Source organism: Liolophura sinensis, chromosome 6, assembly GCF_032854445.1.
Source record: "Liolophura sinensis isolate JHLJ2023 chromosome 6, CUHK_Ljap_v2, whole genome shotgun sequence".
Lineage (NCBI taxonomy): Eukaryota > Metazoa > Mollusca > Polyplacophora > Chitonida > Chitonidae > Liolophura > Liolophura sinensis.
Window position 1 is genome coordinate 76,305,200 of NC_088300.1, and position 23,887 is coordinate 76,329,086.

Below are 23,887 nucleotides of genomic sequence, written 5' to 3' on the forward strand. Positions count from 1 at the left end.
TACATTTTCTGAGTATACATCTAAAAAAAAAAATTGTAAGAAAAAATTTTTTACTCATTTATGACGAGTCCAATATCAGGAAATACTTCAGTCCTTAACCATTATTTACCTTGTTCCCAGAATCCGCCCGTGTAGCAACACCTGGTTCATGGGTTTCAGGTTGCATTCTTGTTGAGTCGGCCATGAAATAGCCTCACGAGGGGAAGGCATGAGATCGAGAAGCTTATATTTGACGACTTTTTTCATGTTTTGAAGACGAACAATGGGTAGATCATAAACAGACATTGTGCAGAACAAATTGGGTAAGCTTCTGAGAGGTGACAAACATTGTTTTTGGTCTTTTTACGGAAAAAATCGGCAGTTTTATTTCAAGACATAACAACAACATCACATCAATGACTGATAGTGAGTGATACAGCTTTGCTGGCCCAGCTAGTTTGACTCGGTGTACTATTTTCAAATTCTGACATTCATCGTGACAACATTGTGGATTTATAAAGTTAAGGCTGATGACATGTGGTTGAGTGACGTCAATTTATTTCATTCAGTGAATAATCTGCTTTTCGTTTATGGTTACATGTTGACATTAATCTAATTTATCTTTCTGGAGCTCAAATCTACTCGTACTGGAGTTGGGTAACGTATTTTTTTGACTCCTTGTGGTATTGTGTCTGTTCAGAGACGTAAGTAAGAAGACGATAACTCCTGTGATCCTTCTAGATGAACTAATAGATTCTCACTCTGTCATCCATTCAATTTACTCTCACTTAAAAAACATGGCATAGATTTCAACCTCTCACTTCTTTCCTGCTGATGGCAATCAAACTGACATTAATTACTCATTTCTATGTAAATTTCTGGTTAAGTCTTGAATACTATTTCTTTTAATGTTCTATGCACGGAGTTGGTGACCAAAGTAGTTTACTCACTGTCTTGTGATCAAATTCATAGTTTTGCATTGATGTCATGGCTTTTCTGAGCCAATCATCAGCACACTCATTGGTCATGTGACTAGAGTACTGGAGGTGAAAAGAAAGCAAATTTAACCCAGGTAGGCTAGATGTTAAAGACCATTTTAGCATAAAACATGAAAAATATAGCTTAAAGGAAAGAAATTCTCTCTGGAAAAGTAATAAGAATGTATGTTGCCTTCAAATATGATAGTTTTAATGTCTAGTAGTACTTTAAACTTTGGGAATCAGCAAAAATTAGCATTTCATCCATTTAGCTCCATGTTATTTATCACTTTGTGTGCCTTGCAAGGAATCCGGGTGCTTGAAACTATGCAAGAACTCCAAAGACACCAAACAGCAGGTTGTCAACGGGCATTTTGTAAAATCCTGTGGTCTGCATGTTGTTTCTGAAATGTATCTAAATTCTGGTATTGAAAATATCCAGAAAACTATGATACAGTATTTACACTTTCTGCAGGCACAACTGCAAACTTCATAATCCAACCAAGAAGGGCAGAAAAAGGAACTATTTTTTGCAGGTTAGTTTGAATGCCATGAGCACTGATCTTATTGGGTCCAGTTCCATCGGCCTGGTATTCTAAAATGCATGGTGACTTTTTTGAGAGGCTGGGATGGGCTCAGCGTTGTGATGAATGTCACAATAACAACCAGGTCCATCTGGATGAACTAACTGAACATCTGGGTAGCAACCAAAACTGGCAGCGCCCTTATCTATCCATCAGCCAAACATAACCCCCCAACCAAAATAGAATACTAATAAATAGAATAACCCCAACCACCTAAGTGTAAGAGCAGGGGGAGCTCAGCGTAAAGAATTGGGTGGCGTCTTTGTTATTTACATGCCTCTCAGATGTTCATTGTGGGAAGCAGATTCTTCATGTAATTGACATGGTTGTGCCAATAGGCCTCACCAGTGGTTAGAACATGGTCTGTATAACATGTATCTTCATTCTCTGTATCAGGATTTACAGGCTTTTACAGTACAAGGCTAGTAGACCAAAGGTTTAAGGAGGGAAGAAACAATCTGATGATTTGGAGAATCTGTCTTCTGTCATCTAATCACACGGAATCCAAATAAAATTTTTGTTGCCTTTTTCCTAGATATGTCTGTTGTCTCAGACAGGTTATCGATAACCAAGGGCTTCAAACTATCCAGGGTAGTTTTGATAACCAACATTAATATACATCTTTGGTCTGATTTTACTTTCAGGTAGCTCCATGCTTATAATGAGAAAAGTGTGTGTAGATCAACAAGGAAAGTGTTTATTGAGGCAAGAATGGTAAAGCTTTTTGATTCCAGCTCTGTTATCAAGTACACATGGGACCAAGTATCCTGTGCCCTATGGCAGAAGTACCCTAACCCACACAGGTAAGGAAGATACACCTGATGATTGCAAAGTTTCAGTAAAGCTTACATGACATACATTGATTGTACTCACATGTACTCATACATGGTATGTTTTAATTTATTATGAAAAATTGCTGATGAATGCAGTGTTTTAGGTCAATGTGAGTTTACTGATTTTAAAACAATGTAAAAATTGACTTCTTTCAGTGGCATATAGAAGGCCAGGTGGATAACAGAACAAATATTATGCTTGACAACAGTATTAGTACATATAGCTATACTGAAACGTTCACAGAATAAATAGAAGTTGTGGATCTTATATTTGTTTTGTTATCATGTTAAAAATTGCAGCATGTTTATAATGACAGCGTTGTTGGGAAATAGTTAATTATGTCCCTTTATGTGAATATTACATTATTTCATGTTTGATACTATATTTTTTTCTCTGGTAGAGAACCCATTATCTGACCGATACTGGGGTTAGTTCTGTGCACATTTACCATTCAGATGTTCTGCACAACCAATAAGAACTGCTCAAGTTGACTGAATAAATTTTTGCTCTGGACAATCAGTTTCTAGAGTCAGAGTTTAGATTAAAGAGTATGTGGTAGTTAGAAGTGTTGTAAACAAGTTGATGCGAATTAATCACAGTAGATGCTGAACGTTATAAGTTAAACAGGATGTCTCAACGTTTGCCACATCCATGTGACCTAAGGCATAACATTTTACTTTCACATATCTGTTGAAGTGCTGAAATGAGATAAGAGCAATGTGTATTTCCTTGAATTTTCAGCAAGCATGTGCTGACAGAGGATGTGTTGTCCAGGGAGGTGCGAGAAGGCAAACTATACACCAAACGTCTATTGACAAAAACCAATCGCATGCCACGCTGGGGAGAGAGGATTGTTCCAGGCCCCAGGAATGTCTGCATCGTGGAGGAGACTGTGGTAGATCCTGACAATAAGACCTTCATAACCTACACCCGCAACATAGCCATGCGCAGGTTCTTGGTGAGTGTTGGGTATTTAGGACCTGGGATGTTCATAATTGGTACTTGCAGAGAGGCCAAGTTTTGGGGAATTCAGATTGGTCAGCAAGCACTGTCTACAATGTGTAATAATCAAAAGTGCTTTGTCCTTGTGTGTAGTTCACTGCTGATAGGTCTTGAAATGGTGTGACACGCTGAATGATACCTGTAGGTGCAATCATACAAGAGTATAACTCATAGTTTGCTTGAGTAGTGGTGAATAAAGCTTGACATAGGCAATATCATGCCACAAAGCGCAGTTATTACTGTATGAGGAACTGAGACATCTAACTTGTGGGAAACACCAAGTGGGTTTTGTGGGCTTCCCTGTAAAGCATGACAGTCTGTTTCACATGCAGAGTCTTCCTCAGCATAGTCATTATGTCTGCTGACAGGCGACAACAAATGCAAACATTTGCAAACATATGGAAGAGCAACTCTCAAGGTAGTTTATGAACATTTGTAATTAGATTTTGGAGACAAAACTACACTGATTGAATTTGCCAATGTCAGGGCTTCTTAAAGGCTATAATTTTATCAATCTACACAGAATAATACCTTCGGAATATGCTTGAAAACACCTTGCAAACAAACGAAAAGGTTGAAGAATTACAGTATATGGCTGGCCTTTTTCTTGAAGATTGAATTGCTAGCTTTGAATATCTATAACTATTCATATGCATTAAATACAATTTTATAGATGGTCTGAATACATACGTGTATACAGTAATTAAGTTATAAGGAGTGATTTGGTTGTAATATGTTTGTACGTATATGCATTGTTGAAATCTCATCAGTAACAACTACAGATTGCAGTTTTTGCTCCTGTTATGTGATCTTTTTTGAACTCATTAAAAATGAACTTTTTAAACATTATTAATTGGCATCTTGAAAAAAATAATCTTATCAATGTGGACTGTTGATTTGAAAACAAGAGAAAACGGTACCTGTAGTTTGCTGTCTTGTGGGCTCTCCTTGAAACAGTTACACCCTTCAGTACAGCACCTGTAAGTTATGCAGTCATGCCAAAGTAGGCCTACTGGTCTGTCTGGAGTCAGTATTATGTGATAGGGTGAGTGCCATGTGTGATGGCGTTGTCGTGTCTGCTTGTCCAGGATAGAACTACCTGTTCATGTATGGTGGCATGACTGCATTGTAGTGAAAGCAACATTCAGCCTAAAGCACACGAGAATTGTGGACACTTTAGAGAATCACGATTATATGGCTATGATCTGTTGATTTAATCCTGTTAACTTTGTTTCAGGCTTTGGAAGAAAAATGTGTTTACTCTATGGCAGGGGAAAGTAAGAAGTGGACAGAGTGTGATAGAAAGGCCTGGCTCTGCTCAAGCCTCTTTGGTTTTTCTCGACCAATTACAGCTTTCGGATGTGAGAGGTACAAAAACAATCTAAAGCGAGCAACAAAAGGTCTGGAGTTCACACTGGAGAGACTGTTCCAAACAGATCCAGTTGCAGAAAATGCAGCTTGTCAGCAAGTGTATAGCAAAGACAAGTTCAGGGACACAGCAAGAAAGGCCACGGAGATAGCCAAGGCAAAGACTTCACCACTTCTACAGACCAACTGATCAGCCATTCCCAACAACTCCCATGCACCAATTTCATTTGGAGTCAGTCTTGATTTGTTTGTCAACATTTGATTGTCCTGAAGCTGTGCTGTCATGAATTTTTGTTTTAAGATTGTACCTTGTTACTTGTAGCTTTAGTGCTTGTTATATACATGTACCTGCTTCCTGGTACCTTGCAATTTGTATAAAATGTACAAGGCTGGCAATGGGTTTTGGTGAAATACACCAGAATGCATTTGCAATTATCTACCTTAAGGTTGAGGTTAATATTGCCTTTCACAGTGGTCGGAACATAACTGATATGCATTTTATCACTTTTACAAATCCTTTTATTATAAAATAGTGCCATAATTGTAAAAAAATGATTCAATAAGGAAGGAATAAGGAAGTAATGCGTAATAGGTTTAGCAAAGAGTGCCATTTCCTTGCTTGTATGTTAAGAAATTGTTTGTATGCTTTGTTAACAGTAAACTATCATGATCTCGCTATTTACTGTCTTTGGAAAGACTTCTGTGTATATACTGTATGTTGAATGTTTGGGACAGGATTTTCTTCTGGTAAGATTGACTGCGGTCTGCTAATAAGATATACATGTATAAATATTAGATGACAACATGAACTACATGTACTTGTATGCTGAAGCCTTTTAGGCTTTGTGCAGATATTGAATGAAAATGTGTCATAAGGAATTGAAATGACTGAGACAATTATTGTAAAAATATATGACCATAGAGAATACAATTTTCATTTTAAATTGTTTATCATGTTAATAATCATACATAGATTTGAAAGAACTACCTCCCTGTCAAAGTAGACATTTATGTAGACAAAAAAATTCAAACATGTCATTAATTTTATTTTACAGAAGGTTTTATTGGTTACTATAAATCTTCTCATCTCTGGAATTTGAAACCAAAAGATGTAAAGATGTACTGTTATAGTTAGGATGCGACCTTCACAACCGTAGGTGCTGCTTGTGTTTGTGGACCAGATTGGTGCCTAATTTCTCCACTGTGTAGTTAGCAGTGTTATGCTTCTGTTATATACATGGTTAAATGTAGAAAAGAATTCAAGGTGAGGAACATACAACATCTCTTTGAGAGGAAAATACTTTAAGGCTTTTTAATATCTGAACACCTGTACTTTGCCATTACCAGAGTAAAACATTTAACCTATTTGTTTTTTTTTTGGCTTTGTGATTAGTTGTAGCAGTACACTTATGTCTTTTAATTTAGAACAGACATGAAGATGTGACTAAGGATCGGCTGTGTTGCCGCACACCCACAGCCCTGTGAGAGGACTACTTCTGTCAACTGCTTATTACAAGACCAATGTATACTTGAAAGTTTGCTCTGTATGTGAGTGGATGATGTCTGCTGAGCATCCAGTCTGGGTACGCAAACAGGTTGTTGACATTGGTTTATTTATTTGATTTGTGTTTCACGCCATACTGAAGAGTATTTCGCTCATACGATGGTGGCCAGTTTTATGGTTGCCGGAAATGGGAAACCCACAGCCATTCGCAGGTTGATGACAGACCTTCTCACTTACGGCCGGACAGGAAGCCAGCATGAGCTGGACTTGAACTCACAGCGACTGCATTGGTGAGAGGTTGGTGAGAGCGCTAACCAACTGAGCCATGGAAGCCCCTTGTTGACATTGAATGACAGTTCCAGATAGGAGCATTTTTTACTGGATAGTAGGATACATTTATATGAGACTTACCAGAGACTGAGATGAGAATTGCATATACTGTCCTGAAACTCTGCTAAGGTGACCAGATCATCTTTGGATGTACATGCTGACTTTTCTTGGCACATCAGACCAAGTGTTATCTTCTTGTCACATATCAGCTGAAAATGTGTATTGTGCATCTAGCTCACAACAGAATGTCACTCAAAGAAATAAAATATTTGCACTGTACCTACCTCTGCATCCAGGGGGATCAATACCATACACTAACTGCTCTTTACCTTCAGTAAGCAGTTCTATCTAGTTCTTCTGTCTGTCTATTGATTGGAGGGTAAACTGGTTGGTTTAGGAAATTTTTGACATGCTGTCTTTCACAATAAGCCATTCACTTAATGATCCTGAGTGCAAAATGACATGAAACCCTATTGCGAGACTGCCACTGCTGTTGTAAATTTGTGCACGTTTACTATCCCATAGCTTATAGATGAACAATGATCTAAAGAAATTTGTAGATGTCAAACAAACCTATTATGTGACACAGGCCTATCGGTAATAGGCAATGCATCCAAAATTCAATGATTAAGAAGTATTCAAGAACAGGATTGGTCACTATACAAGACTACACAGAAAGCTGGAGACAACTGTTCAGTACCAGGGCACAATACTTCTAGCTGTTAAAGTGATAGGCTATGCACTAGATCTACTGGTCAGCCACATGTCTACACAGAGAATGGGTAGGGCAACCTGCTGTTGTGGTTGATATGCCAATCTATTTGCTCACTATTTACTTTAGTTCCACCATAATAGCTTGATACTTGAAGCAAAATGAATTTTGGGTGTCTCTCCATGTATCTGTGCATGGGATACCTTGGATGTTTTGCCTGGGTCAAGGAATACCATGCCTTCGCAAATTAGCAACAACATGGTTGGAGTATTCCACCTTTATCATTTGACCACAGGTTAATGAGCAGAGTAAAGTCACGTGCCCAAGGTAAAGCACATAACTTTGGCAAGTAACTGATGAACTTTCCCTGATGTGATGGACAAATGTGCACACAACGTTGATGCAAGACAACTGGCCTTCAATGGACGTTGGATGGACAAATGTGCACACCACGGTGGTGCAAGACAACTGGCCTTCAGTGGACGTTGGATGGACAAATGTGCACAACACGTTGGTGAAAGACAACAGGCCTTCAATGAACATTGGATGGACAAATGTGCAAACCATGTTGGTCAAAGACAACTGGCCTTCAACGAACTTTTGAACCTTTGTCTAAGAATCAGAGATTTTTTTAGGGATTTGATCGCTTTAACTCCGCATCTCGAGCATACAAAAGAAGAGTTGTTGCTTAACAGTGGCAGTCAGTTTTATGAGGAGAGGAAACTACAGTTTTCCAGATAAACCATCTGAGATGTACAGTCTTCAGCTGATGTTAAACTGTGCAAACAGCCACATGCTTCACTGACCATTTACTGTCCCAATATGCCTCAAGCAGTGAGAGCAGGGGAATCTGTTAAATCTCACTCAAGAATGTTTCACTTGCCTAATTGATAAGCAACTCAGTGAAGGGCTGGTGTTCTCCAGTGATGAACACTCCAGTGATGAACACTCCAGTGAAGCGCTTGTGTTCTCCAACCTTCTGATAAATGCTACTTGAAAGTATGATGCTGCAATTCTGTTATTTTCAATGAAGTTTCATTTCAATATGATGAGGGGCCTCTGTGGCTCAGTTGGTTAGCGCACTAGCGCATTGTAATGACCCATGAGCCTCTCACCAGTGTGGTCGCTGTCAGTTCAGGCTGGCAACCGTCGTATAGTGAAATATTCTTGAACAGCATAAAACACCAATCAAATAAATGAATAAATAAATAAATAAAACAATATGATGAAATAAGAAATGTAATTTTGGAAAACTATACCAGAGAATAGACAGATAGGGTGGAAGCCCCAGGTGAAGCCAGAGGGTACTAACAATACACACCCCGCAGTGGTTGGGTGGCTGCTCTTAGTGAACAACCTCTTTCATTAACAAACCTATGACTGCTGAACTTGAGGTGACCTGTTGGCAAGTCACAATTCCCAAATATCATAAACTCACGAATTCATTTTTACACGAGTCCCTAATACTGAGATACTTGACAAAGATGGCAAACAGACCAAACCGTCTGTGATATGATAGGTTCATGTTTCTAGAATGAGTAATGGTTAGGTTGACAGGTGTTATTCACTTGATCTTGAAGATCTAGAAGATTTTCACTGATTTTTTTCCAACTATACTCCCATTTCTACCAGTCGGGAATATTTACAGCCAGGATAAAATCACATTCAACTGGAATCTTTAGAGTTGTCTAGATTATCTAAAACAAAGGCTAAATGTTCGCTTATGATAACATTTAGATCACGAGTAATACTCATTAGTATTTTATAATTTTCTTTGATAGATAGTACCCCTGATGGCGTTGCCATGACATCTGACAAAGTCTTGTGGACCTGACTGATCTTCTGGAACAAGTCAACATCTAAAGGCATTGGTACCATTTTACACAGCTCTGTAAAGTTTGACAGCCAGTTGTAATAGCCCTGGCTGGAGAAGTCAGGATTAGAGACATAATCCACGGCTGTGAGTGTTTCTGTGGCAGCTTTACTGTTTGACTCCGCCTCCTGCTCTTGTTCCTCACTCTCAATGGCTGTCTCCAGAGATTCACCTTCATTTATCTCGGCATCCTCCTGTTGACAACAGATCTCTACCACCTGACCCTGTCCATCTTCATCCCCAATGTCTTCTATTATCCCATACATATACTCCACAACATTGTCTTCATCGTTTTCTTCCTCCAAGCTGTCCGTTACTGATGAATTCGGTTGTGCGCTGACAGCTGATGGCTCTAAACTCACATCCTTCTCCACAAAAGGAATGTCTGCTGTCTCCACAATCTGTTGATGAAGTTGTACTTCATGTTGCTGGCTTGCTGAGTGATTACCTATGGACTCTGTTAGGCTGGTCACTATTAACTGTTCTCCCATAGTCTGTACAGTCACTTCTCCTGCCTGAGCAGCTTCAATAAGAATCTGTTCACAGTCAGCATCAGGTGTGTCCTCATCCACGTCATTGGCATGGCAACCGGCCATTTGTGATTGACCAACCAATGAAATCTGCTGGAGAGACTCACTTCTGCTTAAGCTGCTAATCAACTGCACGATTTTATTCTCTTCTTCTGCATCTTTCTGAGACCTGGACCCTGAGGGATTTTTGCACAAGAATTGTATTGTCCCTTTGTCCCCTACTACCTTGACAGTCTCTGTGACAGCATTATGTATCCTACTGAGGTGACCTTTCAGCTGACCAGCACGTTTGAACTCCTCACCACACATTTCACAAGGATATGGTTTGGATCCTACATGCTCCTTGAGATGCCGTCGTCGACTGGATGGGTCAGAAAAACGAGCATTACACACTTCGCACGCATATGGTTTCAAACCTTCAACAGAAAATAGCATCCCCGTATTACTTGCTACAAAGAATGCATGTAACTGGTGGTTAGTATTTAAAGTTGTAAATGTGTTTTGATCTGTTACTTCTTTCAAACTGCTTTCAATCAGGTACGTGTAACAGTAAATAATTCGCATGTCTGTGCTCCAGTCAGACTAGCCACTCTAGCGATGTTACCACATTAAAAACAGACATTATACTGAAGAAGTGGGGAAATATTTGTAGCCTGCAAATCACAGTGAGAAAGAAGAATATTATTTTTGCTTTGTCCTGAATGCATGGGCAGATTTGATTTTCCAGACATACATCTAAGGCAATTCATCTAAAGTCTTTGTTTATATATTTTACCAAAATGCACCACTACCCAATTGTTTATAAAAAGAAACATAGAAGTCTGGTTGTTTATGTAACTGTACACATATGCACCAAGCATTGTCGAGTACTGGTATGTACAAGAGTCAGCAGATGGGGGAATCATATAGAGAAAGCATGGCATGCTTCTCTCCATTTATGTCTGTCTGTTTGATTGGGGCTTTACATTGCTTTCAAAATATTTATAGTACTGTCCCATAGGAATACCATGCTGAAGACTCCAAACATGATGTCACAACCAGTCACATTAGGTGAGGCATCATGCCAATATTACGATGTCCTGTGTATAACTCAATTCAAGATGGAACCCAGGATCTGGGGTTTATGAGGCACGGCAGCTGCTCTCATGATTAATGTGCTTCTGTATGTATATACATGTATGTAGACCCACCCTGGACAGAAAACCAGACAGAAAATAAGGAGAATATTGGTTTTACTATTGTTGATGCTACTGTTTATTTACCTGTATGGATAACCTTATGTCTGATAAGATCAGACTGGTAAGCAAAGTTTTTCATGCACTGGTCACAAGTGAATGGTTTAACTCCTGAAAAAAAAAAAAACAAAACAAAAGCAGATGGTTACAGGAGAAGAGTTGGACTGATGATACATGTTTCATCATTTATACTGGCCATAAATTCATCTTACTCAATCCCGCTATCACAGTTTAGTTGGACAAGCCACAGCCATGCATCGCTGCTCAACCAGATGTGATTTTCAAACTGTCATAATCTAGTAACATGGGCCAGGTGGAGCATTGAATAATTTTGACTGTCAATGACAATCTGGCTGTTTGTCTCAAGCCTGGAGAACAGAAACTGGACAAACATTTCATTTGTTGTATATTTGGCTGACTAGTATTAATATTTAAGGCAGAGAACTCTTGTGCCACCTGTACGTGGATTGTTCATCTGTGGCCAACACATAAGGTTTCTTGGTCAGTTGCTTTGTGCAAACCTACCTGTATGGACCCTTTGATGAGAACGTAGATAGGCCATCTGTGCAAACTGCTTGCCACAGTGGTCACATTTGTAAGGTGTAGCGGAGGAGTGGATGCTCATGTGACGACTGAGGGTGCTGATGTGACGAAATGACTTGTCACACTTGTCACATTGATACGGCCGGACGTTGTTGTGAATTGACACATGTTCTCTCAGGGAGACATTAGATGAAAACTTCTTCTGGCAAATTTCACATTCAAATGGCTTAATTCCTACAACAGAAGGAACAGAATTAGCGCTATTTACAAAGTACAGGTATATCCAAACAGTCTGTCAATGATCAGGTCATCCTCAGGGCTCCTCAAGACGACAAATAAAACATTACTGTGCATGTCTACATTTTTACATTATGTCAAAGTCAACAATTGATCTGCATCCTTAGCCTCCCTTTTGCTCCGCATTCCCCTGAAACAACCATACCAAACATGTGCATATGTATGTACGTATGCTTGGGGTTTTACGTCATACTTAACAATTTTTAGTCATGTGACAATGAGGAGTCATTAGGTGTGTGTACATACACGGCGTCTTCTTGTGGCAGGGTGAGTCCATGTCATCACATCATGCCAAAGACACCAGAAATGACACCCCACCAAGTCATATTATACACCAGGCCAACCAGCCCTATTTACTTGTTCTAACCTCCTAGTGCTGAGCGTCAAGCAAGGCAGCAACAAGTACCAATTTTCAAAGTCTTTGGTATAAAATGACCAGAGTTTGATCTCGGGTCTAATAATTTCGAGACGGATGCTCTAACCAACAGGCCACCATAGAGGTCCACATTCACAGGTGGTGACGACGTTTGTCATTATGTCACATAGACAGGTGATAGTCTCTGACTTACCCAGGTGGGCAAGCTTGTGCCTCCTCATAGTCTCATTAGTACGGAACACTTTTTGTACAACCTTCAAAGTCACATGCAAATGGTTTTTCTCCTTTATGGATCCTCAAGTGTACCCTCAGGTTACCTTTGAAAGTAAGAGGGGAATATTACAGGATTATTGCATCTACTTTAACAACTCTGTGAGGAGATGAAAAATGAAACAAAGACTTCCACATGCAAGCGTTTACACACTCAACCTTCACTGATCTTGGAGTGATAAGTAACAATGAGTAAGATACCTGGCTGTGTACTTTGAAAACAAATATTGAAAACAACTCTCACTTCAACTACTCACCTTTTAAGTGTAAAGGCCTTGTCACACTCTGGCAGGTATATCCCTTGCCCTTCCTGTAGGTCCCTCTGGAACCTTTAACCCTCCCTCTGCCCCTGCCTCTCCCCCTGCTATTGCCAGGTTTGTTCACACTCTCTGAAGCCTCACCATCTACCTCTCTTTTACCCCGTCCTGCTCCTCGTCTTCGTTTCACCGGTAGGAAGTCATTCTCTGGGTTATAGTCTGAGTCGCCGCCATCTTCTTCTTCAGAGTCTGGGTTTCTGAAGTCTCTGTTGAAAAATTATCAACAATAACTGTTCGCTGATTTCTGGAACATCTGAGGAAATGCTCGAGGTAGCAGATACCAATCCACATTAGGAGTCACTCAATAGGCCACCTGCTGTGTTAAAGTGTTCTCATTTTCAAATTTTTTAATCTTTCAAACTATTTATTTGCAATAACTATACATAATATGCTCAAGCTTGACAAGACGATAAAATTACCTGAATTTGTAGGGTATAATCCTCCGTCTAGCTGGCAGCTTTCCTGATCGCTCAATCTCATAGTCATTAACTTGAACACTTTGGTCTCTTTGTATCCTTAATGCATCCAGTGCATCTTCTCCTGATGATGCTGTATGTGCCCCGGACTGCTCGACCATGCCCATGCTCTCTGCTGAACACACCTCGATGAATATCTGACTAATGGTTTCAGCTTCTGCCTCACTGTGGCCAAACTCCACAAAGGTTTCCTTGGATATTGGCAGGCCTGTGTTAGTGCTGTGTTGCACGGCGTCGGGAGTCTGAAGGGCGATAACGACGTGAGACTGACCCTCTGACGTCTCGGACTGTACTACAACAGGCTGATGGTCTGTTGGCCTCACATCACCTGATTCACCTGTGTCATCACGGTTACTATCGTCTAGACCGCAAGACTTGTCTTGAACAAGGCTTTTTGTTGTTTTTCTCCCTTCTCTGTTCTCCATTCTATCTCAACATTATAATAATATCTTCATTTAATAAAAGGTAGCTCGGTCAATTCACAATGAAACTTCTTCCCCAAGGCCTTCACAGAGAATACAAATATATAGGAAACGTACTTCAGAGTCCAGTCATTAACCTGATAATACAGAGAAAAGTTATTTACTGAAATATTATTTTTGTAAAATGTTTCTGTGCTCAATTCTTAAATCTTGTAATGATAATAACAGCATATTCTTCTTTGTTAGACGAGTTGTTCTGCTTATTGCCATTCAGGCGCTAAAAGCATCTGGCAATTTGTATTGCCTGTATTTGGCTAGGACTGAACCAACGTTTGTCTTATTCATTGACAGACAAATATCTCAGCCACTGAGATAATCAATGAGATGATTATTTAGGACTATTAAGGAAAGATTTGTTACGTAAATAATGAATGAGGTGAATTGCAGTCCATTGTTTTTAACCTACAAGTAAGTGTTAGTTGGAGAATAGTGGGACAGCTAGGAACTGCTGTGTAACAAGAACTAGCAGCAATGAAGTTTTCGGTGCGTTGGCTGACCCCTTGCATGGCAGTTTAATTGATAAATGTTACATCTTTTACCTGTCAGCGCTAAAAAAAATGGTGAAAAATGAATCTTATAACTGTATGAACTGAAAATTGTCATATGCACAGTTAACCAGAAAACTACACATGTATACTGATTCCTTATATTCCTGAGTACAGCGTAAAAAACCAATTAAATAAGTAACTAACTATGCTAATCTTTAAATTAAATGACGGGCTCTGTGGCCGAGGTGGTTAGTGTGCCAGCACGGTGCACTGACCCAGGAGCCTCTCACCAATGCGGTCACTATGAGTTCAAATCCAGCTCATGCTGGCTTCCTCTCCGGCCATATGTGGGAAGGTCTGTGGGCAGCCTTTGGATGGTTAAGGGTTTAACACCTTCATCTTGGTGTTTGTTGTGTAAGCCGATATTATGAACCTTGTTTCGTCAGATTTAATGAGGTACGAAACAACATTTAGAGGTATGGGTTACACTACAAACATCAAGACAAAGGTGTTAAAAGCCTATTCTACCCCTTAAAAATAAAATAAAAATTAAGGCATATTCCATGTAGTTTCTTGCTGCTGTTCTCCGTCACTCCCTACGCAGACGTCATGCATTTTAGGCCAATCAACGGCAAGCATTATTAGGCCATTGCAGTCGATATAGATACTTCAGGGCTGTCTATGTATGACGTTACATCATATTGTTGCATGACGTAGGAACGTAAAAGTTTACAGTATATGTATTATGACTGCTGAGCTCAGATTGGATCATGATGAACATCAGGTTTTTTTTCCATGTCATGGCATCTGGGTGCAAAATATCAAAAATGTAAAAACAAAAGCGATATCTATAAACTGTGCAAACTATACCTTTTATCACTGAAGGAAATTTCTATAATCAGCTTTTATATGAATCATAAAATCAAACCAAACAAGTAAACAAACTTCAATTTATTTATTCATAGAAATAAACAACATGAACTGATATTATTCGGGGAGGTGAACATACAGGACAGTATGCTGTGTGACACACTCAATGTTGTTTGAAACGTCATCTAATTATTTAATATCTTTATTTGCATATGGGCCACAACTAACAGCAGCAAACAACTGTGGGTTTCCCTTGGGCTGTGCCTGGTTTCCTCCCACCATAATGCTGCCTGTCGTTGATGCTTTCTTGAATATTCTCAACACGTTTGTCAAGTAAATGGTTAAGGCTGGTGTTTTAATACCTATATGTACTATTAGTTGTTTTACACAATTATTTGTTTTATAAGTGAGATGGCATTTCAGGAGTTCCGGGAGTTGACGCTGAGATGGATGAGACAGGGTGGGTGCCCTCGCAAATAAATGTGGCTAAAAAGAGAGATTTTACGCTACCTGCTGGACTGAATGTACGTCTTGCATAGTTGGGTATGTCGGCAGCTCTTTTAGCTGTGTTCCTTCGCGGAAGTCTATCTATGTGAACTCGCGGAAGTGTTCCTGAAATGCGGACTTATTGTCAATGAAGCTTGCAAAGGTGATAAGTTTGTTAGAGCTGTTTGTTACCACAAGAATGTAAAGGTTTGGACAAGAGGTTCCAAATTAAACACAACAAAGTATGGCTAGGTTTATTTACCAATTATAATTTCTGAATGAGACAGACTGAACACGCAAACATTGATAAGCTTGTGCAATGCTGGAAATTTGTAAATATTCACTTAATGGATATAAAACAATTTGGCTATGCACTGACTGCAAAACTCCTGAAACTCAAGGACGTAACCAAGAGGAGGTGTAAAGTTGTATTCATAGCTCTGAGTATCTGGGCTCCTCACAATGATCAGGAGGTGATAAATAACATGGAGCTAAATGATGGGCGAAATGCTGATTTTTGCCGATTTCTACAGTTTAAAGTACTTCAGGACAATGTTACAATCATATTTGAAAGTTAAGCACATTCTGACTACTTTGGCAGAAAAAAATTCCTGAAAGCTATATTTTCAGTCTAAATTCTTATTCAAGGCCTATCTGGCCTGGGTTAAATTTGGTTTGTTTTCACTCCAATACTCTAGTCACGTGACTAAAGAGTGTTCTGGTGATTGGCTCAGAGAAGCTATGACATCACTTCAAAAATATAATTTGTGTAAGGGACACCTGTAGCATGTAGGCCTACATTTAGCTCCACACACTGTGTTAGCGAAGGTGTAGAGGTACGTGGAACTAGCCTACATCCAAGAAGCTGGAAAGACTACACGCATCCAGTTGGGTCTTCACCAGTAAAACTTTAAGCCTTTCTACATGTAGTTTAACTCTTATTTTTACTCCCTTTACATAAAGGGGTAACTGTCCGAGAGGGGAATAGATCACGAGTGAATACCTCAGCCTAAGGGGAGAAATCCTGTAACCTCGGGTACAATGAATACTGTGTGACATTGACATGTTAACCATATCAGTGTCACACAGGGTCCAGTTTTCGATACCAAACATTTCTTTCCTCGCTTTCTCCACATGCAAAGCATACAACGAAGTGCTTTATTTTGCTTCAAGTCAATAGATGGATCTCGATATTTTAAACATAACTGCTTTAGTGGTTAAGGATTGGATGACGTTTGGTGGTGTACAGTACAGTACGTGGCGATCCATAATCTTTCTCATCCTACCGCCCCTCCAACCAACAATCATTTAAATTTTTGCAGTTTTATGTATCAAATTTTCTCTGCGTGGTATATTTTGCACTAACCCATCAATCACACATAACACCCAATAAAAACGATGGGGGCATTGATAACATATTAAACTCACCTAGCAGGAGATATTTAGGGAAATAAAATCGCTTAAAATTGATGACTGTTTGGTACAAGCGGCCCCTTGTGGACTGTGAAGTAAGGGGCAATAACTCTGGTACAAATAAGCAAACTAGAAATATTTCACTGTTTGAGTCTCGATTTCACTAATGCACTACCTCTACACAAATAGGTGCCCGTCACGCAGTAATGACACTAAATGGTTTTGTTCGTTTTCACAATGCACTACTTTTACACAAATAGGTGCCCGTCACGCAGTAATGACACTAAATGGTTTTGTTCTTCAGTAGGCCCGCCTTTCGAATAATTGTAGTAGCAAGGGAATAATCGGCAAAGCATGTACATAGGCTTGTACCGATTATGTGACGCCATGTGTCACTTTCTGATAGTGGTTAATTCCATATATATATATATATATATATATATATATATATATATATATATATATATATATATATATATATATATATATTTTCAAAAAACAGCTGCATTAATAAATCTGGTTGTCCATGTTTTTCATTCGATTTATTTCAGTGGTTATTTGTATATAATTTAATAATAAAGGCAACAGTTTATGCAGTCATTTATCATGGGAATCGCCAGTCACTACTCTAGAACATATACATGTATCGGCAGTCGTAAAACTCACTCCGTCCGATTTCTATATTGGAGAATCTATTGTAGGCTGTAGGCTCGATTTATACATCGGAGAATCTTGTAACTTCAAGTTACGAGTTGAACTTTTAACTTCTAACTAAAAGTCTCTAATATTCGTTATAGGTAACCCCGGAATACGTATTCACAGAATAAATTACGCGTGACATGAAACACACGGACCACGTGAGACTTTTGACCACGTGACGCTTTTGGAAGTACTTGAGAGCCTGAGAGCAGGCTCTCATTGGCCAGTTTTGTGCGTCTTTGGATAGCCACACTTCAGCCATTGCAAACGTTCGCCCTTAAAGCCATTGCGACGTCCAGATCTGAGATCTGTTTCATTTTTCCCAGCTTAGCTTTCAGAAATACAGATCTGTACTCTTCCATTCAAATACTCTGGAACTCGGATTTTTCGAGTATCCTTCAGTAGTTCTGACTTCATATCACCTAGTTATTCGTGAATAATACAGACCATAACGTCACAATTAACACAAATGTATCTGTTACATCGGCGGCAAGCCACCATTTTCAATTAGAATCGGCCGCACTCGGCATCGTCCGGAAAAAGATAAACTCGTGGAATGATTTGATTTAAAACAATGAGATTAACACCGTATAAAGGGAGGTTAACTTTAATTTGTGTATTAATAATGAACAGAAATGAACTATAATCAGTTGTACTGTAAAAAAAAAAAAGATCTTTATTTGGGAAGACCAACCGAGTCCACCCTGTCCACGTGATTTGAAAATTGCAGCTTGCGAAGTTCTGATGTCGTCCGAGTGGAAGCGTCAGTTATATTTGTCTTATTTGCGATGTTATAGTCTTTCTTATTTTCACATAATGAGGTGATATGAATTCAAAATTACTTTAAGATCACGGGACACCTTTATAGTGGCGTACAGCGTTGGCACTTTGGAGGCAGCACACGTGGCAGGGCTGAGATCCAGGTTAGTGAATGTAACGGTTCAGAACGCTTAACACGCAAGGTAAGCTGGGAACACCGCCAACCGATCTCAGAACTATACGACGTCGTGCCAAGACCGTTAAACGAACGTAATCAGGCGAATGGTACGCTTGCCGCAGGATCCACGCAATAGGAGGTCGCGAGGCGGATGCGTTTTCACAGAAACACAATAGTAGCGCTCGCCCGAAGCCAGAGCAAGAATTTTTCAGGACGTAAGGGATCGTCCGCCCTATGGACGTTCACGGATGGACCACATCTGCATGTACATAGGCCCTCGTCGCATAAAACCATAAACCATATGAAATTGTCTACGGGAGATTGGGTTGGGCGCACGTCGACCTGCGATATATTCGTCAGTGACGCCACAACAACGTCAAGCAAGGTTGCAGTTGTGCGGAGAGCATGTCAGAGGGCCTGTACATACGTGTCGAAATGCACTGTTTACGGAAGAATCATATTTCCACCTTTCCCATTCAGATGAGCCTCAACGCGTGTATTTTTGCCGGGGTGAACGGTAATCTGACGCCTGTATTGTCGAGAGAAACAGTTTTGATTATTTGGAGGCTTCACATTTCGCCACCATTCTCCTCTTGAATGCTGCAGGTTACCCAGACAAATTCATTTATGGATGCAAACAACCTTCATATGGATGCTTGGCCAGCACATTCATCTGATTTAGCACCTACTGAACACGTTTGGGACAAAATGGGCCGACACTTGAGACGTCAGCGACGTCAACGACGCCAGACCCAACAGGTTGATGTACAGGTTGATGCAATGGCTAGAGGACTAATCAGGACCTCGGCAACATTCGTTTCCCGTTTGGTGACTTCGAGGAGACGGAAATGCACAGAAACCATCGACGCTCGTGGAGGACACACTCGTTACTGAGCTTGCCAGCCTTCATTTTGACCCTTCATTCGTCAGTGACCCCGAAAACAACTCAGCGACTTGACTTGAAAACTCATTTTTTTGTCTGCTCATTGACAGTAGGTTGTTCTTCGACCATGGATACAAAAAAGACAGTATGCATTGGAAGATGGAAGAACAATACATTTATATCTCTGCACAGTTACTTTGTTGAGTGAGTATAAGTAAGGTCACAGCCAGCTACATCAGTAACCAGTGACCGATTACAAATTGTGTTTGTGTGTGGCTTAAACTGGGCGATCATCCCGGTTTCGAGGCCCCTGTGATATACCACGTTGGAGGATGTTCCTGTTCAAACATTGTTAAACATCTCGGATTAGATATATATGGTATACAATCCCCGATTGGCCGATTTAATTCTTGAAATATTAGGTACACTCCATGGGAAACAATTCTTGACGACAAGCAATCCAGGAAGTGGTTTCTATAGTGCAGCGAAAGATGGTTACGAAAAACAAACTCCCAGTTGAATCAATATGTCAAAATTTGCATGCTTTATTTGCAATTTGTGTATGTTGATACTTTTCGAATGCAATTGTGCGATCGTCATCTTATATTATTTGCCGGCAAAAATGGAATAAAACGTGTCAAGATTGTTTATTTGCCCCTATGTCTCTGTATTTCAAATCAGACAGAAGTCTGGAGCATTGGAGTATATGTATTTGCACGTGTCTAACCAAGTTTAATTCCTAAACCTTTTTTAAATATGAAATTTAAAACTTGACAATACATGTACAGTCTTAAAATTCCAGTTGAATGTATTAAACTATACATGCAGCAGACTAATCTGTTCGCCATCATATACACGGCCGTGCCATTTTCTGGACAAATTGGCTGGGTACCAGGAAGACAGGATAGTACAAGCTGGGTGTTTGTGCTAGTCTCCGGGCATGGCGAAATCGCCAAAGAAGAGAAGGTGCAGACTTCTGTGTATCTGGACGGCCACCTCTGTCCGTCTTTGGTCGGAGGGTAGAGCTGTACACCTGTAGTAGATTCAGGATCGAGGCACGCTGCAATGTAAAGACAACACTCTGTACATTATCAGTTTACAGATGAACTACAATCTGTGTAAACTCACCCAACAGACGTGAAATGACAGCAAAATCAACAAGTAACTTATTTTAAATGTGTGTCGCTTGGCGAGGTGAATAGAGGTGGGAGACGTGGGAGGGCGTTTCGACCAGTGCTGACAAGATATACCCATACATTCCCTCTTTCAGGCCAAACTGTGTTACAATACATGATACAGATATCCTCGTGTATGTCGATCAAAATATGTCACTGTCACGCCTCGTATGCGTGGGAATTCTTTATGCATCAGTATATGTAAACATGTGCACATATCTATCTTTTACATTATTTTGTATAAAAGCTATATTGCTTTGATAACAAGGCATTCAGAGAACACCGGTGGCTGCCTGGTTGGGCAGTTGGTAAAACTGCATAATGTTCACGTGAGGTGATACGTTGAAGTACTGTCCTCTAAACCAAAATAAAATAGAATGACACTGTGTTACACAGATATTATTTTCGAATTAGATAGTCCTAATATCTTTCCAATAAATCAACAAGAAAGGTCAACAATATTATACTATCATGAATATGACCGTTTATAATATACAGAAAGATTGCATAGCTGTGACTTCGTATGATACAGATTGTAAGTTGTTGCCGTGGTAAACGACGTCATTGTGAGCGAGTTAATTTGGATATTTGGCGTTTGACGTCATTGTGAGTAGTGTTCCCTGTATTTAATTCGCAAACTGCATTTGGCAATCTATGTACTAAAATCGGTGGCAATTGCAACCATGTGAATGGCTGAGCAAATGTTGAGCTATGGTAGTTAAAAAACTTTCTTGTGGGGAGTTCAAGCACCAACTCGTTGGAGGGGTCTTTGACATGCAAATCGCCACTCACGATTGGCTATCCGTGTACTATGAGTGGCCATTGAAATCATATGACTGGCTGAGCAAATACAACAGTCACTGACTGTGTGGATGGTTTAAACATTCCGTCTCAGTATACAGGAAGGCATAGCCCAGTGTCTTAATGACCACAGGTTCCTACTTAGCTTTCTATAGATAATAACCAGGGAAGTCCAAAAATTAGGTTAACTTTTGACACTCGATATATCTGGTAAAGAAGCTATAGAGAAACAACAAGCGTCCCTAGATAGATGTTTGCTTAAGAAACTGGAGCCCTACATGAACGAATAGAAATCTGTCTTTACGTGAGTTCACACATCAGAAAAATGGTGAGGAACCTGTTCATCAATGCCTTTCCTGTCCTTCTACATGTAGGTAAGCCTGTGCATAAAAAATTGTAGCCCTACATGAAAGTTTTCTTGATTACAAGAAAGAGGTAAATCTGGCAATGTCCATAAATCTCGAAAAAAATAGAGAACCTGTGTACAAGATAGTGTAGCCCTGCATGGATGTTTTCTAGAGAAGATGTGTTTACTACAAGAACAAAATGAAATTCATATAACTGGTAAATTATTCCATTAAAAATCTATCAATCAAAATGACTAAAAACCATCCTTAAAGCCAACAGAACTAAAAGCAATAAAAAGTTCAGTCTTTCATCACTAAGCCCTATGTGGATGTAGACACAATCCATGATCCCTTTAACACGAGAGTAAAAAAACGCTCGCTGTGTGTTGGAGCCATAAAAAAACAAACTTAAATTCCAATCCATAAATGAGTGCCCATTATACAGAAGCTAAAAAAAAGCAGAGAGCAGGAGCAAAAAACACCCCACTTCACCGGACTCCAACACCCATACCTCTCTATACTTCATATAAGCAAGCTAAAAACACGATAGCTTCACATGTGCAACGCGGACATACAGGCCTATACATATACGACACTAATATAATAAAACTAAACTCACTGACTTTCCGTTTCTAATTTATATGTAAAAATATGGGAGTAAGGTTTGTCCACATTAAAACAATGCTGTAACAGTTAGGTTTTGTTACCTGATGAGTAAAACGATATTTGACGACAGCTGATGTAACCGGGGACGCAGCCATCCTGAATGTCGATGTTTTTTTTTTATATACAAGCACCTACCTATATATAAGCATATATCGCGTTAAATGTCCTCTTTAAACTGCCAAGTCTGGTAGCAGTAGATGTGCTTAATTGCTTAAAATGTTAAACACAGCACATGATCAGTAAACTTACCGCGAGTTTCACAATCTCTGGCCAATGGCCAATACATACATGTAGGTCACCTATAATCAATGAACGAATCACTATATTTATATACAACGGGTTGTAGACGTAAACTCAATCGACCACGCGGCCAGTCCAGTGTAGGTCAACGCACATACACAGCATAAAATTAAAGATCAATGTAAATATGTCTGACGTCAAGCTATTGGCATTTCAAGTAGCCTGTATATTGCATACATATTTTGTATAGTGTAGATTTGACGGACTAAAACAAAGAGGCTGGCTTTGAGGCCGGCTCCTTTCTATTCTCCAATTTATGGCTGCTTGCGTTTATACGTTTTACAGGGAGTGCAAACTTGCACCTGTCACACCAGGAATCAGTATGCATCTGGCATGTCTCCATGGGACGGTAATTGCCGTTTTGTGTTTACACGGACCAAAACGGTGGGCTACACGGAGGTGTTCAAATTTAGGACACCGAACTTGGCGGATCAGTAAAAAGTCGTCTTAAATGGAGCCGGCTTAGCTTAGATCACCCTTTATTTCGTTCGCCTCGAAATCGGGTGACCAGGATCAAACCCGGGTCAGGTCATACCAAAGACTTTGAAAATGGTACTTGTCGCTTGGCTCTCAGCACTGAGAGGCTAGAGCAAGGAAGCGGGAAACGGTGTCAGTGTAATGTTATTAAGTGCACGGGGTGTCATGTCGGGTGTCTTCGAAATGATACTTCATTGGCGATAGGACTTTCACAGCATAGACTCGACTTGTTACAAGGCACAGTATATGAACACACACCTAATGACTTCTCGTCGTAATATGACTGAACACTTCTTATTCCTTCATTCCCATTATTTACTTGCATGACCATCCGAGCCAGCCTCCCGCCACCAGTTTTTCCTCGTGTAACCGCGGCTGAGAAAAAGACTTGTGCTTGTGAGAGGTCTTTCACTATGTCGCACTGAACAGAGAGCAGCATTACTGTACATTCGGTAGATTCAGTACTAAAAACTATACATAATTTCACGTCTTCTCCAGTGATAATTTATTTTTTTTTTTTTTACGTATTTACGGGGTTTAGGTTCAACTGGGCACATGCTGGAAACCGAAAGCAGATGTCCTTGGCCAACGTACTTCACCTTTTTAGTCACCTGACTAGAGTACTGGAGGTGAAACCAAACCGAATTCATAAACCC

At 39.8% G+C, this 23,887-nt stretch overlaps 2 protein-coding genes across 2 annotated transcripts; one reads left to right on the forward strand and one right to left on the reverse strand.

Annotated features, from left to right (window-relative positions):
• The first annotated feature begins 179 nt into the window (after positions 1-179).
• On the forward strand, positions 180-6,206 carry LOC135468414 (PRELI domain-containing protein 1, mitochondrial-like). Its single transcript, XM_064746665.1, has 4 exons — positions 180-302; positions 2,185-2,343; positions 3,116-3,332; positions 4,614-6,206. The coding sequence occupies exons 2-4, from the start codon at positions 2,252-2,254 to the stop codon at positions 4,932-4,934; spliced, it is 630 nt and encodes a 209-aa protein (XP_064602735.1). The 5' UTR covers positions 180-302; positions 2,185-2,251; the 3' UTR covers positions 4,935-6,206.
• A 2,305-nt stretch (positions 6,207-8,511) lies between these two features.
• On the reverse strand, positions 8,512-16,923 carry LOC135467566 (zinc finger and BTB domain-containing protein 24-like). Its single transcript, XM_064745338.1, is given in 8 exon segments — positions 8,512-10,109; positions 10,956-11,039; positions 11,454-11,705; positions 12,338-12,383; positions 12,385-12,461; positions 12,672-12,937; positions 13,151-13,766; positions 16,537-16,923. Coding segments are annotated over 7 exon segments (2,361 nt in total). The 5' UTR covers positions 13,633-13,766; positions 16,537-16,923; the 3' UTR covers positions 8,512-8,955.
• Positions 16,924-23,887: the final 6,964 nt, after the last annotated feature.